At 42.8% G+C, this 15860-nt stretch overlaps 1 protein-coding gene across 1 annotated transcript in view; it reads right to left on the minus strand.

Moving 5' to 3' along the window:
* Nucleotides 1-15860, minus strand: part of IARS1 (isoleucyl-tRNA synthetase 1) — a 95579-nt gene that overhangs the window by 7006 nt on the left and 72713 nt on the right. Inside the window, exons 27-32 of the mRNA XM_063411434.1 lie at nt 12206-12380; nt 9029-9132; nt 8655-8750; nt 7658-7834; nt 4145-4256; nt 2938-3063 (exon numbers count right to left, since the gene is read on the minus strand). Coding sequence (XP_063267504.1) covers nt 2938-3063; nt 4145-4256; nt 7658-7834; nt 8655-8750; nt 9029-9132; nt 12206-12380 — 790 coding nt within the window. The remainder of the gene's footprint in view (nt 1-2937; nt 3064-4144; nt 4257-7657; nt 7835-8654; nt 8751-9028; nt 9133-12205; nt 12381-15860) is intronic.

Consider the following 15860-nt stretch of genomic DNA (forward strand, 5'->3'; position numbering starts at 1 on the left):
CAAGAAAACAACTGAATGAACAAGTGGAGAGGAATTACCAAGATTTCATCCAATGCAAGGGAGGCAGGGGCAGGTTTTTCCTGAAGCAGCAGAATTTCAGGCCACAGGAAGAGAGAGCACAGGGGAGCAGTAACTCCCCAGTAACTCCCAGTTTGCCACTCCCCAGCTGGCAGCATCCCTGTGGATCCATGCGGGGCAAGGAGGCACCAGCTGCAGTAATGGGGGTTTGCCCAATTAACAAATTGGCATTTGGCATTGCAGGAGCACTGACATTTTCTCAGGGAAGAGCTCAGGCACAGGGCTGTCAGAAAAGTCTGTTCACAGGATTCTCTCATAAGAGCAAGAAAAAATGGATCATTTTTTCATAGGTATCAACAGGCAAGCAGGTATTACAAGTGCTCATCAAAATCACTTTAAAAGTCAGTTCTCCCTGCAGCTGGGGTTTAAGTGGTAATGCTCTCCTCTAAGGTACCCTACAGCCTCACTGCCTTTTAAAAATTGAAGATTAAAAAAATCAGCCATCTGAAAATCATCAAGATGAAATAAGACATGGATCAAAAAGTTTGTAGGGGGATTTTTGCCCCACCTTCCTTGCCTCTCCCATTTTTTTAAGCCCTACATGATCTACAGATGCATTTCTTTCCATAAACATATTGAAAATGTTTTAAATAAGTCTTTTTCAAAATGGGTTACTTCCATGAAAGCTGAGTGCAAGTCTGCAAGCATCCCAAACAAGGAATTTAGAGAGTTTTCAGCAATCTAGAGGAAAAAAAGCCACACAAGTTATTTACCATCTGGCTTGACCCCAGCTTCTTCCCTTTGAATTTTTTTTTTTTAATGTAGAAAGAGACAAATTCTATTTTCAGTGTCTGAAGGTCAGTACAAGTCCCAGAGCCTTGTTTGGGGATTGTGCAGCTCCTCAAAATACCTTAACACGCTGCTGGGGAGGAAATGTTTATCCCATTATTCCAATGCTGCACTGAAAAGCAGGGACAGGACCTCTGGGAGCCTCCCTTAATACAAGAACTGCCTGATCCTGTGCCACCACACAACGCTAAGGAAACCCTCATTACAATTAGAGAACAAGATAATAAATTACTGCAAGTAAAGTAGAAACCACAGGAAGGGAATGAGGAGCCAGCAATATGGTTTTACTGGGGCCCAATTTCATTAACACACGTGGGAACTATTCAGAAATTCCTTGTCTGGAGGGAACAAACTCTCTCTGCAATTCCTCTTGGACAGAGCAGCTGATTCCAACCCCTGCTCACCTCCAGAGGCCCTGGAACCACCATGAGCCTCACCTGAGGCTGCCCACACCAAAGCTGGGCAGATAAAACAGATGGATTGTATCCCAACAAACACTGGGATTCTGGTTCTGTTCTCTGACACCTTTTCAGGACTGTTTTCCTGGCCTTGAACTGTGACTCCCCAGAGAGCCACATCTGCTGACCAATACTTGTTTGAGATGTGACAAAGTGCAACAAAAGGCAATCTGATAATCTGATCTTTCCAAGGGAATTTCCAAATGGTTAATAAGTGGGCAGGGAAAATACCCTGCTCTGCCCAGATCACTGACACATTCTGAGAGGGATGCCAAGATGGAAAGTCCCAAAATTATTCCTGAGGAGCAAAAGTGACATGGAAAGGAAAGGAATAAAGCCTTTATTGCTATAGCAGAGAAAGAGAGAAGGTTTCAACTTTCTCCACCACTTCCTTTAGGATTTCAGCATTAATGGATTTGTGCTGCATCTTTTTATCCTATAAATTACAGAAAAGCCCCAAATATGGAGTGAAACTACTTATAAACTTAATGAGGTGGGAGTTTCCCAAATCTCCTGGGCCTTTTCCTGGTCATCTCTTCCTACCTGTGGTGACAATGAATAATACAAGTACAGACCCTCCTCTGCAGGCACAAACCATGCTGAAATCCCTCCTACTTGGAAAACAATTCCAAGGAAAACCATTCCCTCCTTCAAAACACAACTGGAACTTGAGGAAGACACTGAAGGATTTCCTCTAAATCCCCTCTGATGAAAGCAGAGATGAATCCTTTTGTATGACAGGACTGTTCAGCTGAGCTGAGCACAACCTGAAAGATTTATCACAGTGAGCTAATGGATGACCCCAGATGGGGAACCCCCAAAATCCTCCTAGAAATATTCCCAGGACAGGACAAGTAAGGGAAATAAGGACTGCGATGGCAACAGTGACACACAGACTATTTCTTTATGGATGTCACTGTTGGACATGAACTGGTGATCCTCAGCAGCCCAAAAGAGCCAAAATTCAAGTACCTCCCCCTCAGATGTGCTGCAGCAGTATTTCCATGAAATAAAACACTAATAAAAGGTTTTGTGGCCATCCCATTACCATTTTTATAGTGTTTGGGCTTGTTTGGTTTTTTTTTTTACATTCTTGTGCCCTCACAAAGTTCAAGCTGCAAAAATATTCCATAGGTTTTTCTAAAAACAGAAGAAATGCAGAACTCCTCAAGGTTCTCCAGGGTGGAAAGGCAAGATTTTCCTTCTACAGATCACAGTTTGCATTCAGCTGAAGTTCTCACCCTGCCTACTGAGGCATTAGGGAAAAGACAGCATGGAAAGGATGATGGCAGCTCGCCATCAAGATCCAGCAGAGCCTGGGCCCAGTGGAAACTCTGAAATAAATCACATTTTGTCCTGATGAGAACTGCAATGGAAGCAAGATAACAGATGAGCACCATTTAGCAGCAGCTTTTGGAAACATGTTGATGTGACTATAAACACAGTCTCATAAGCTAAGTACTACAAAATGGAATATTTCCATACCCATTTTCTTGTCAATTTGATATAGCTAGATAGATAGATATAAATTACACAGTAAATAATTATACAGTAAATGACTCCTAGCTGCTGCTAGAAAGACTTTCAATTTTCCCTGTCATACTCCATTTACCTGTGTTTCCATTAAAAACTGTCAGTTTGGAGTTTTTGAGACCAAAAATGCAGGAGACAGCATCTATAAGTCCAGTGAAATTCAAGGTATTATCTCCTTTTGGGTTTTCCAGCAGCAACACACCATCTAAAACCAAAATTAAGAAATTAAAATGCAGTTTGGAAGCAATATCCAAGTTCTAATGATTTTCTAATGACGCTAATTACTTCCAGTGAGTTTCTAAGCCAATTAAAGCTGGCAACACTGCATCTTCCCAAATTTTTTTACTGGGAAAGAAAACAAAGAAATGGACTGATGTGTACTTCAGATTTATCTTGTAGAAGTTATATTTGCTTTTATTAACAAGGCAGCCCCATTTATGTGTTACTGAAGTACAACCCAGTATTATACTGGTTAAAAGCTGACAGACAATGCCCTCTGAGTTGGTCACCAGCTTTCCCAGCTGGATTCATTCTCACTCAGGGAGACCCTCTGGGACCATGGGCACACTTATTTCCATATATAAACTGTCAGTACATGCAAGAAAAAAACTCCCCAAGTGCATTTAGTTTTCTCTCTTTTTAATATATAACCCACCCTTGTAAGAACATCACTGCACCCATGTCCACTGCCCAAGACACAGTCAGGCTGTTCTCTAGTTTTAAGTATTTTTTTTATCTCTTTACTTCATCTCCGAGTATATATATATATATATATATATATATATATATATATACACAGATATATATTTGTATATATATATTATATTATATATATAAAATATATAAAAATATATACATATAAAAAACACATATATGTATTTTATATATTAAATACATATATATGTATTTAATATATATATTATTTATATATATATATAAAATACATATTTTCAACCCATCTCCTCCACATCCAGCCCTCGCCTCCTGCACAGTGCCACAGCCAGAATTACAAACTGAGTGCACCCCTCACAGAGGTGCTCACACACAGACTCTCCCTGGGGCAGGAGTAACAACTCCTGTGCCCATGGGAGAGTTTCTTTCAGCAGGAATCATGGACAGGTGTGGTTTTGCTTGAAATAAACTTATTTCCAAGAATTATTTAAAGCTCCTGCTGGAGGGGAGGCTGTACCATCTTTGAAATGGATTCAGGCTCCAGCATTCAAAGCTTTTCCAGACTGCCCCTTGCAGCAGCCCTGACACATCCAGCTGGGGATGTTCATTCCTACCCTGCTCTGTCCCGTTGACACAAACTTTGAGGTTGACGTAGGCACAGGCTGGGCCAGCAGGCTGAGACCCCCCTCCTCTGACCAGGGTGATCTCCAGCTCTGATCCCTTCAGCTGGGGAAAGAGAGAGATCAGTATTAGTTCAATGTTGCTTTATTAAACAGACACAGCAAAAGATTTTCCTTCAATAAACAACACTAAGATTTTTGCCTTGTTATACTAAACATGATTTATCATAAAATTGGGATTTTCCCCACATCCTCCTCCAGTGACAGTGCTTCAGACATGAACCTTCCTGTGCCAGATGTCAGGAAAGCAGGGAATAAACAGCCTGATTTTCACAAGAGATGAGCAGTGATGATACCTCCCAAAATACAATCCCAAAGCAAATCTGCCTGAGAGGAACACCCTTCCAGAGAAATTCAGAGTACTGCCCAGGGCCCTGCTCTCAGTCACTGCCTGGGGAAGCCTCCACTGTCCCTGGGGACCACTGAGAACCCCCTGGGTCACAACCACCAGCCTTTGAGTATCTCCATAGAAGGCACCAGTGTCAGACCAGGAAATCCAACATGGATCTTCCAAAAAAGATCCAGAAATCATCCTTATGAACAACTGGTACTAAAAGACCCTTTAAGCCTCTTTTTTTGTAAATTTAGAGATGGTCTTTGGCAAGAGGTACAGCCCAAAGGGTGATAGACAAATTTGGAAGTGCCATTCTTCACTGAAGTCTTACTACGAAGTAGAGAAAAACACTTATGCAGCAACAAATGCCATTCTGTGTTTATCCATTCTACCAACAATTCAAAACTCATTTTTCAAGTGCCTGCTTTTCTGCCCCAGTAGTTTCTGAGAAAATGCTTTTTTTTGTTGTTGCTGTTGTGGCTTGGAGCAAGTCTTTGGGAAAGGAGCTCAGAATTAAAGCCTTGTATAAAAAATTGATCCAGGATATTTTCCCAGAAGTAATGATTTGAATGTAATCACAGTAAATGTAAAAAGGACAGAAAGTGCATTTTGTTTTTGTTCCAGTCCTCACATAAATTCAACATCAAGCAGACTCCTGGTACTCCCAGAAATTTGGTGCAGTGCCACAGCTGACTGAACTTACACCCCCACAGGAAAGGATTTCTCAGGAAGGGCTTTCTCCTGTCACTGCTCTCGATGTGACAAAGGAGCTGCAGCAGAATATGGAGTCAAGCACCTGCCCTAAGCAATCCATCTCTGCAGGCCAACAAGAGAGACTTCCAAGGAGCACTTGACAGTGGCACTGAACTCTCAGTCATCTGTTTCTCTCTGCAGCATCTATTTAAAAGTCTGAGTGTGTGACAAACAGCTCAGAGGCACCCCAAGCCCATGAGCACAGAAAGGGCTGCAGCAGGCACAGAGCACCTCCACAAGGAAGTTCTCTGGGGTGGCTGTCCCTGCCCATGGTAGGGGTTAGAACAAAATGATCTTCAAGGTCCCCTCCCAAACCCAACCCATTCTATGATTCTATAACTGAGACTCCTTACAATAAAATATTAATGAACAAGTGCATGACTTCTGTTCTTCTGTGCCTCCATTTCCCACACACAGACTGCACCCCCTCAGCACTTGCAGCACCTCATGGAATCCTGGAGTGGTTTGGTTGGAAGGTGCTTTACCTTAGTGACATCTCATTTCTGCCATGGCAGGGACACCTCCCACTGCCCCAGGCTGCTCCAAGCCTGGCCTTGGGCACTGCCAGGGATCCAGGGGCAGCCACAGCTGCTCTGGGCACCCTGTGCCAGGGCTTCACCTCCCTCTCAAGGAACAATTCCCTCCCAAAATCCCATCCAGCCCTGCCCTCTGGCACTGGAAGCCATTCCCTGTGTGCTGTCACTTCATGCCTTGCCTCAAGTCCCTCTCCAGCTCTCCTGGAGCCCCTTTAGGCACCAGAAGGGGCTCTGAGCTCTCCCTGGAGGCTTCTCCTCTCCAGAGAGAAGGAGCAGCCCAATTCCCTGCTCATGGTTTTGTTTGAAACACCCTCCCTGCCAAGATTTCAGGTGGCAGGAGGCCCTCTCAGCTGGACGCCCACAATGAGACAACTGCATTTCTCTGAACTGAGCCACCAACAGCCCCACAGAACTGGCTGTCAGAACAGAATCATTTAGTGAAGATTTCTGTGGATTTTCTCTGCCTGAAATTCAACATTTGTGCATGGCCTGACCTACAAACCTCTCCTGGGGTCACACAGCAGCTCATCATCTCCACAAGTGAGAGGATTGCCTGGTTTTTGCTGACACCCAGATGACAGCCATCACTTCCATCCATAAAAACCAGGTCAGGTGCCTGCTGGCAGGGTAGGATCCCATCTCTACACTCACAGCATTATTTACTAGACCAATACTCTTCTTTCCACAATGGTTTTCTTCACTGAAATACACTAAATTAGATTTAGGTAAGAGTAAAATAAGCATGGGGGAGCCATACTTGCACAGGCATGGAAGTTTTCATGGAAAGCAGCAGTGATCAGCACTAAAGCTCAGGTACAGGTGATTTCCAGCACTGTATTTCCAGCTGCTTTTACATTCCAGTTCAGATTTGTTGTTGACTTTGCATCAAATTGCCCAACAAAAGTATCAAATAAGTACTTAGAAAAACGTGAAGGTTTTCAGTCATGTCTCAACCACAGTATTTAATGTTTTCCCCCTCACTGCCACTACATGAAACTGAGTTTTGAAAAAGGCCAAACAGGGTTTTGTTTCAAATCTGTACAACTTCAGAAGTGCCATTAATAACTATAAAACATTTCCTTTACACATTAAGATGGATGAAATGTGTCCTTTCCTTTCAGCTATTCCCTGCCTTCCCAGCCATTCTGTACATCAAATTTAAAGTCTGATAGATCCTACACTCTTGTGTAAATTAATCTTTGTGGTCCAGCAGGACATTTACATTGAAGAATAGTTCATTCACAGTTCTGCTAGGAATGTCTTTTGAATAGAGTGAGTTTCAGGAAAAACATGGCAAAACAATCATCAAATATGTCAGAAGAAGCAATCAAAGAAAACAACAGAAATTGCTGTTGATTTGAACTGTGGAACCACACTTTTACAACAGACAACTTCAGCAACGCAGGGCAGAGGAAAAAACATCCTTAAATATTAAACAAGTTGGTCTTAAGCCAAATTTAGGCTTGAAGGAGAAGTTCTAATACAAAAGTCTATTAATCTAAAAAAATCAGAGCAACAACATTTGGGCTGTTCAAACAACACACTAATCCAAGTACAAATAACTGTGTATGAAGTTCAGACAAACAACTGCCTCGGTTATTTACTTTGGTACCAAGCAGCTTGATTTTCAAAAACACCACGCACACAGAATCCAACTCCTTGCTTTTTAAAACCAAAAAAGACTAACACAGAAAGTTATAAATAGAAAACAATATCTGCTCTATCCCACAAATAAATATTGACACCATGATTCTTTAATTGAAGCAGCTTGCTGGGTTAAAAGAAAATAAGATGATCTATGCAAGCAGTGTTTTTAATTCTTACTTGGGTTGCTTCCTGGATGAGAATTTCCTTGGAGGTAGGCACGGGGTAAGGCTTCAGGTCTGCCTTTATTGTGGCAAAGATGAACTCTGCGTGCTGCTGGATGACGGTGTCCAGGTACTCCCCCTCTGGCAGGGCCCTGTAGTACACGGTGATCTCATCTGTGGGGACCAGGTTCCTCTGCAGGACACACGGACACACCGTTACTGACAGCAAACCACAAACCAGGACAGCAACACTCGTCAGGGTAAGAAAAAAAAATGGTATTTATCAAGCAGTTGTTAAAAGCTTCCACAAAAGACAAAAAAAAACCCCAACCCCTCTGCAAAAAACACTGAGAATCTTAAAACATGGGAGTATAGGCAATGAAGAATATTGATCCTCACTATAGTGAAAATAAATTATGGCTTTATTTAAATAAATATAAATAAATCATCCAGTAACACATGGGAAAGTTGTCATGGTCACATTCCTTCCTGGTTATATTTTATACAGAAATAAATCCTCTTAAGTTTTATAAATGTAGAAAACATTAAAATATATAAATCTACATAGGTGTGGATATATGTATAACAAAAAAAAACCACTAAATGTGTATATGTATATATTTTATAAATATATGTATCTATAAAAAAATCCATGCAGATTTTTTAAAATATATACATATATATATAATGTAAGAAATATCTATTTTGGTAAAAATCTGTAGTTCTTCAGTCTTATGCTGAAGAAAGGTCCTTTCCAACCCAGACTTTTCTATGAATCTTTGATTTATGCAGCCTTAACTGCACAGATATCTTTTCCAAAATAACACATCTCACAAAAATTTTCTCTGCACATCCTTCAGAGCTCTTGCAAGGGAATCCAATCAGAAAGCCACACATGAGGAGTGAATGATACAGGGCCTCAGGTTTAATTAAAAATGCAGTCTCTGGTGGATATTGCCCAGATTGCTGAAAGGGAAATGCAAATGTCCTGTCCCACCCCAGTGGTCGCTCACCTTCTTGCGAAGCTTCTGGATGCGATTGATCACCTCCCGGGCAACCCCTTCATCCACCATGGACTGGTCTGGGGTCACATCCAGCAGCACCAAAACCTGGGCAAAGGCACAGAACACAGATGAACAGGTGACAAACTGGAAATGAGGTGGAAGCAACACTCTCAGGAGCTCAGGATGCTTTTAGAGAGCTCCTCACGTACAAAATGTGATGGTGGAGAGAGCATGGAACAGCTCCAGGACTCACACACTCCTGGAACACACTGAACTACCTGAACTAACAAACCCAAGCAGCTTTCACCTCACCATTTTCCAATTGCTTCCTGAGGAACTCTTCCCTTAATCAAAAAAGAAAGAGGAAATAACCAATCAAATACCTGAGCATCGGAGTGTGCCTCGAACTGAGAAGATCCCTCTGTCATCTGATACATGAGGCGCAGATCCTCCCCATGGAGCTCGTGTCCTTCCACAACAATGCTGCCTGCAGGGTTGGCACATGGAGAGCATCTCTTACCACCCAAGTAAAAACCCCAATTTTAAATTCAGAAAGCTTTAACCCAGTATCAGGCCTCAAACACGTGCAATACATACACTGGGAATGCACTCTAACAGCAGTTAACACTAGTAAGCAGCACTGAATTATCCCACATTGCCATTTTTCACACCAGCACTTCCCCAGGCAGCAGAGCTCACTAAAACACAGGCACTTCAGCAACTGTTTGTGTGGAACCATCTGAATGGAATAAAACTTAAAAATAGCCTGTACACTCCACCAACTCCAAATTTCCATTTAAGCAGTTTGCTAAACAGATATAGCTGCAAAATTCACACCCACTTGTAACTCTGGAATCGAAGGAATGCTTTTAGAATAAAAGCTACTGCACAAATATTCAGTTCCCATCTGATTCAGTCTCACAGAAAGTTTATTCTCTGCTTCATCTTGGCTCTCCAGCAGCAGGTAAAATCAGAGAACATCCTGAATGGGCAGGGAGCCACAGGGATCACTGGGTCCAGCTCCTGGGCAGACACCCCAAAAATACCCCCCTGTGCATCCCTGGGAGTGTTGTCCAAACACTCCTGAAGTTCTTGGGGCTGTGCCCATTCCCTGGGATGCTCGACACCCTCTGGGGGAAGAACCTTTTCCTATTATCCATCCTAAACCTCCTCTGCCAGGAAGGAACAGTTTAACAGCAGAATAGTTTAAGATCAGTGTTTGTGGCCATTTCTAATTTACTGTCAGAAAAATACTGGAAATAAAAAAAACCCCAATTTTCTTCTCGTAACAGCTGACTAGGGATAATAAGAGGGAAGATAATAAGGCCTGAAGCTCCCGTAAGCTCACAAAAGGATGCCATCCTTAAGTGTTGAATCTAATTTTTCCAAATAACGGGATGGGACTGCTGGGAGAGATTCCTCAAGCTTTACTGTGGCATCAGCCTCATTACAGGCTGAGACAACTGAAAGACAACAACTCACATCTTGCCAACAGCAGCCAAAGTTCTCTTTGTTACAAGGCCTTTTAAAAGTTTTCTAACTAACAGCAAATTGTTGAGAGCTTGCAGACATCTGCATAAACCAATCATCAAAACTACACATATGCCTTATATCTAACAATGGGTGCTTGTTTCATATTTTTTGCTATTCAGGAACTTCTTATACTCTTCTATGAACAAAGCAGAAAGCCTCATTGTTAAACCTTTCTATTATCTTGCTTCACATATTTTTCTCCTTGCTAAGGCCTATCTCTGCACAGCACAGAAACAGTTTTATTATTACACATCCTCGTTCCTGTATCATTCTGTCTCTAGGCCTGCATCTGCACAGATGAGCTGAGCTGAGCTCTGAGATCTTTCTGCTTTTCCCATTTCCCACCCCTGAGGTCTGTCCCACCACAGACCTGTCTCAGGAACTTTTTATACTCTTCTATGAACAAAGCCTCATTCTTAAACTTCTCTATTATCTTGCTTCACATATTTTTCTGCTTGCTAAGGCCTACCTCTACACAGCAGAGAAACAGTTTTATTATTACACATCCTCGTTCCTGTATCTTTCTGTCTCTAGGCCTGTATCCGCACAGATGAGCCGTGCTGAGCTCTGAGATCTTTCTGCTTTTCCTGTTTCCACACCCCAGCGTCTGTCCCCTACCACAGACTGTTGCCCTGGTTTCTCTGAGATTTTTTAAAGCCTTCTACTTACTTACAAGATGGTGTCAGTTCTTTAGATACTGTACAATAATAAGGGTCAGTTTTTCACTTTCTCACACTTTGGAACATAAACAACCTTTCTTGTTTTTGTTCACTGTCCTTTGCTTACATATTTCTAGCCTGAAAATAATGTTGGTTGACAGCTGGTCTGGCCAGTGGGGTGAAGGGGTAGTAACCCCAGAAGCCAATCCACTACCAGACCCACCAAATTATAAAATGAAAAGAAATAAACAGGCTGGGTCCCTTTTTCTGGGGAGCAGCTTTTCACTGCAGACCTCTGCCTCCGTGTTGTTGTTTTTGTGTTCCGGTCAACAACAGACCCGTCTCAGGAACTTTTTATACTCTTCTATGAAGAAAGCAGAAAGCCTCACTCTTAAACTTCTCTACTATCTTGCTTCACATGAGCTACACTAAGGCCTACCTCTACATAGCAGAGAAACAGTTTTATTATTACACATCCTCGTTCCTGTATCATTCTGTCTCTAGGCCTGCATCTGCACAGATGAGCCGAGCTGAGCTCTGAGATCTTTCTGCTTTTCCCATTTCCCACCCCTGAGGTCTGTCCCACCAGAGACCCGTCTCAGGAACTTTTTATACTTTTCTATGAACAACGCCTCACTATTAAACCTTTCTATTACCTTGCTTCATGTATTTTTCTCCTTGCTAAGGCCTACTTCTACACAGCACAGAAACAGTTTTATTATTGCCCATCCTCGTTCCTGTATCTTCCTGTCTCTAGGGCTGCACAGATGAGGTGAGCTGAGCTCTGAGATCTTTCTGCTTTTCCCGTTTCCCCCCTCCTGGGGTCTGTCCCACCACAGACCTGTCTCAGGAACTTTTTATACTCTTCTATGAACAAAGCAGAAAGCCTCACTATTAAACTTTTCTATTATCTTTCTTCACATGAGCTACGCTAAGGCCTACCTCTACACAGCACAGAAACAGTTTTATTATTGCCCATCCTCTTTCCTGTATCTTTCTGTCTCTAGGGCTGCACAGATGAGGTGAGCTGAGCTCTGAGATCTTTCTGCTTTTCCCGTTTTCCCACCCCTGAGGTCTGTCCCACCATAGACCTGTCTCAGGAACTTTTTATACTCTTCTATGAGCAAAGCAGAAAGCGTCACTATTAAACCTTTCTACTATCTTGCTTCACGTATTTTTCTGCTTGCTAAGGCCTACCTCTACACAGCACAGAAACAGTTTTATTATTACACATCCTTATTCCTGTATCTTCCTATCTCTAGGAAGAGATCCCTAGATCTAGGCCTGTATCTGCACAGATGAGCCGAGCTGAGCTCTGAGATCTTTCTGCCTTTCCCATTTCCCCCCTGGGGTCTGTCCCACCCATACCCGTCTCCTGGAAGCGCTCCAGCTGCTCGCTGCTGAGCTCCTTGATGGCGGCCGTGACGGCCTTGAAGGCGCCCTTGAGGCGGCGGCCCAGCACGGTGTGCTCGGGCTCGGCGCGCAGCCGCACGCCGTAGCGGCCCTTGTCCGCGCTCAGCGTCAGCGCCCGCACGTTCAGCTCCTGCAGGGACAGTATTATTAAGTATTATTAAGTGTATTATTAAGTGTATATGTACGTATCCTGTGAAAAATGCGTATTATATGGCTCTACGCAGATATTTGCTATATGTATTATGCTAGGTTGAAAAGTTATGCTGTGTTTAACTTTTGAATAATATAGTGAATGTAGTTTTGTAATTAACATTAAGCTGTAGTAATCAAAAATAAAAACTATGTGTGTGAGATAGTCTTTTTTAGTTCAAGAGAAAGAGAAGATAACCAGGAAATTCTTCGCACAGAGATAACAATTACAGAAACCCCTAAATTTTCCAGAGAGAGAGAGATTTATGCCTTCCTGATCAACAGAAACCACCTCTTCAAGTCGGACCTAGACTCAATTGGGATTGCCTCAAAAGGCACCTGGGGAGATTAGCAGAGGGTTTTTGACAAGTACCAGATAACTTGTCTTATTTTAAATAAAATATGCATCATCATGAAGTGACTCCTCTTAAGAGGAAAATTCTACTCTAATGGGGTCCTTCTCCTGCTGACTTTCATCTAGGGAGGGGGGCCCAGCCCGGGCTGTAATCTTTGCTATTATTGTCTCAGTAACTGTCCTAACTCTAAATTGTTAAACCTTTATTATTATATTTGTATTACTATTTTTTTATATAACTATTTTTATTTTTATTAAATTTTCATAAATTTCAAAAGCGAGTGATTGGCGTTTATTACATAACCTATATGTTTCATTCCAATATGTAACTAAGTATGTTTTCAAGAAGTTCTTGTGGCCGTGTGCTGTTAGGAATTGTTACTGTTATAATGGTGTGAAAGTGTTTGTTTAATGGACAGACAGCTCTGAGGGGTGGCCCATGTGTCAGTGTTTGCTCTGGCTTGCTGTGGGAGGCTGGGACTGGCTCAGCCTCCAGCTCCTGGAGCCTTTCCATCAATAAATGATTAGCTAGTTCCTTTTAACACCTTTAGATTTTCGGCCTTGTTTTTGATACATTTCTAACAGCACCTCAGCACCAGACCCACAGAAGTGCCAAGGTTTTGTGGGGTTGTACCTGTGGATGAGTCCTTGGCCAGCACTGGGAGAGCAAACAAAGCCAACCCTGAGGGCCCCCTCAGAGCCCATCCTCAGCCTCAGCCTCCAGCAGCAGTTGTTTGTTATTTTCAGGCAGCTCTCACCTCAAATTAGCCCTTTTGAGGACTCAACAGCCCTTTTCATTGCCCCCTCACAACTGCCTGAAGAGCTGAACCCATCCCCTCTGTGTGCAGTGGTGCCAATGGCCTGGCAGAGCTCAGGAGGGAAAATGTTGGGGATCAATCCTTTCCTCAAGCCAGGAAACCATAACCAGCCATTTTATGGCCGAGGTTGTACAAAATGGCATCATTCTGTCTCCTCCTTACCTGTTCGTTCCAGCCCCTCACTGCACATAAAACCAGCCTGCTCAGAAAAGCTTCTGGCTGTGCCCTGCAGCCAAAACAGCTTTATAAAACCTGCATGGACTTCAGGGGGCCTCCAGACACTGCAGGAATGCGTGTGTCCATTTTTCTGAGTTACAGGTGCAGATTTTGTCCCCATATCTGAACAGAACACAGCGGTGCTGTGGGAAGTTTTACACAACAACTGATTGAGAAGACAACGTAGTTTTCATGTGAGGAAGGACCAAGGCTGGAACTCTTTGGAGAGAAGAAAGCTGAAGGGGGATACGACTGGGGTTGGCAAACATGAGACACAGACCTGCACGAACAACATTTCACTGCAATCCAGCAGGTTGTGCCTGCCAGGCTGCCCAGCACGTGAAGCATTTGGTGTTTAATGCCCACTGGATGGTGGTCAGAGCTCCCATCACCAGGTGCACTTGGCAAACAAGCTGCTCCGAGGCATTTAAGAAGCAGAAGTAAATGGCAGCTTCAGCACGACAGGACTAGCAAGTAGCCAAACATTTGGATTGAGAAATAATGCTAAAATACAACCTCTGAGCTGCAGCCTAATTCCCTAGGAAGTCCTCTTGACATCAGGAGCCAAGAACACAACTGAATCTAATTTTATTTAATACATCTTTTAGGAAATCTAATGAAAATTATGCACTTCAGAAATTCAGTTTCAATGGGGTGATGCTGGAAATGAGCCCACGAGTTGTAAATGACAACCTCGTGGGGGAAAGGAAATAATAATCCAAAAAATAGCACAAATTGAAAGATGACTTTGGGCCTGATTAGATAAATCACAGAGAAACCAACTCCATCAGGACAAGTTTTCTCTACTAATTAGATTAGGAAATGATTCTTTTGTACACATTACCCATTTAAAAACCCAGAATGAGTCTTAGGAAAACAAAAAACCTCTGCATCTTAGGTATGTTTACATGAGTCTCAGTGCTTTGACTTTAAATAAGTCTTCATTTTATCTTCCTAATTACTAAAAATAAGCTCCTTAACACATCCTTCAAGTCTCATGTGGACACACTGAGGCAACCAACCCTTCCCATGGCCAGCTGGAAGAGCTGTACATGGAATGCCTGAAGATACAAGAGCCTTTAGCTGTGCCCTGTGCCCCAGCTATGCCCAGTGCTCAGAACAGAGACAGAGATGTCAGAAATGCTGTGCTTCAGCTGGCCTGGGCTCTCTAAGCAGGCAGCCTGAAAAGGAAAATACTCATTATGTAATAGTGTAAGAAATGAAAAACTGCTGGGCCCCCAGCCACAGCTCCTGTGTCAGATAATTCAGCCCCATCACAGGCTGGGTCCCTGGGTTTGATGCAGAAGTCAATTTTCTGTTTCACAGCAGCCCTGCACAGGGCTGGGGGTTGGAGGGGATACAAAGGTTGGATGGAAACAAGATCCTGACTGTGCACAGAGTCAAATTTACTCAGAGAAAAGCTTTCCCTGGAAGCAGCTGGGAAGAGAAGTCCTGACCCAGGCTTGTAAAAGGCTTCAAATAGAAATGAATAAAATGCAACTGTGTCCAGTTGCTAAAAGCCCCCTGGGTTTACTTCATTTTGTGAGCTTGGCTATTTTTGCATGACAACTCTATAATCTGGCAAGTTCTAATATTAAAATCCATTTATTTAAATGGCTTGCTGTGTTCTGAAGATGAGAGAGCTGCACTGCAGATCAAAGACTACAGCTCCTTCTGCAAAAGCCATGAATGAAATTTCTGAAGAACTGACAAGTATATTTTTCCAATTCTTTTGTCAGCAACTACACGAAATTAAATGGTGTAATTCTCCTTACCCATTACCTCTGGCATCTGCAAATTTACTCGTGGCAATCACTGAAGGTTCTGAAGCTCTGAATAGGCAGGAGGTTGATGAACAAAGCTGCAAATGCAGCCCGAGCAAAGCTGCCCAGCCTGCCTGTAATCACTGACCTCTTTAGCTCTGCACCATCCAGTAAACAACAGGATTGATTGCCATGCAGTACAATAAAACACACACTAAGCTCCAGCAGCAGCCTGTTGAATTTTAAGACACATAATAAAACCAGGACAA

The sequence above is a fragment of the Prinia subflava genome, chromosome 14, assembly GCF_021018805.1.
Source record: "Prinia subflava isolate CZ2003 ecotype Zambia chromosome 14, Cam_Psub_1.2, whole genome shotgun sequence".
Classification (NCBI taxonomy): Eukaryota; Metazoa; Chordata; class Aves; order Passeriformes; family Cisticolidae; genus Prinia; species Prinia subflava.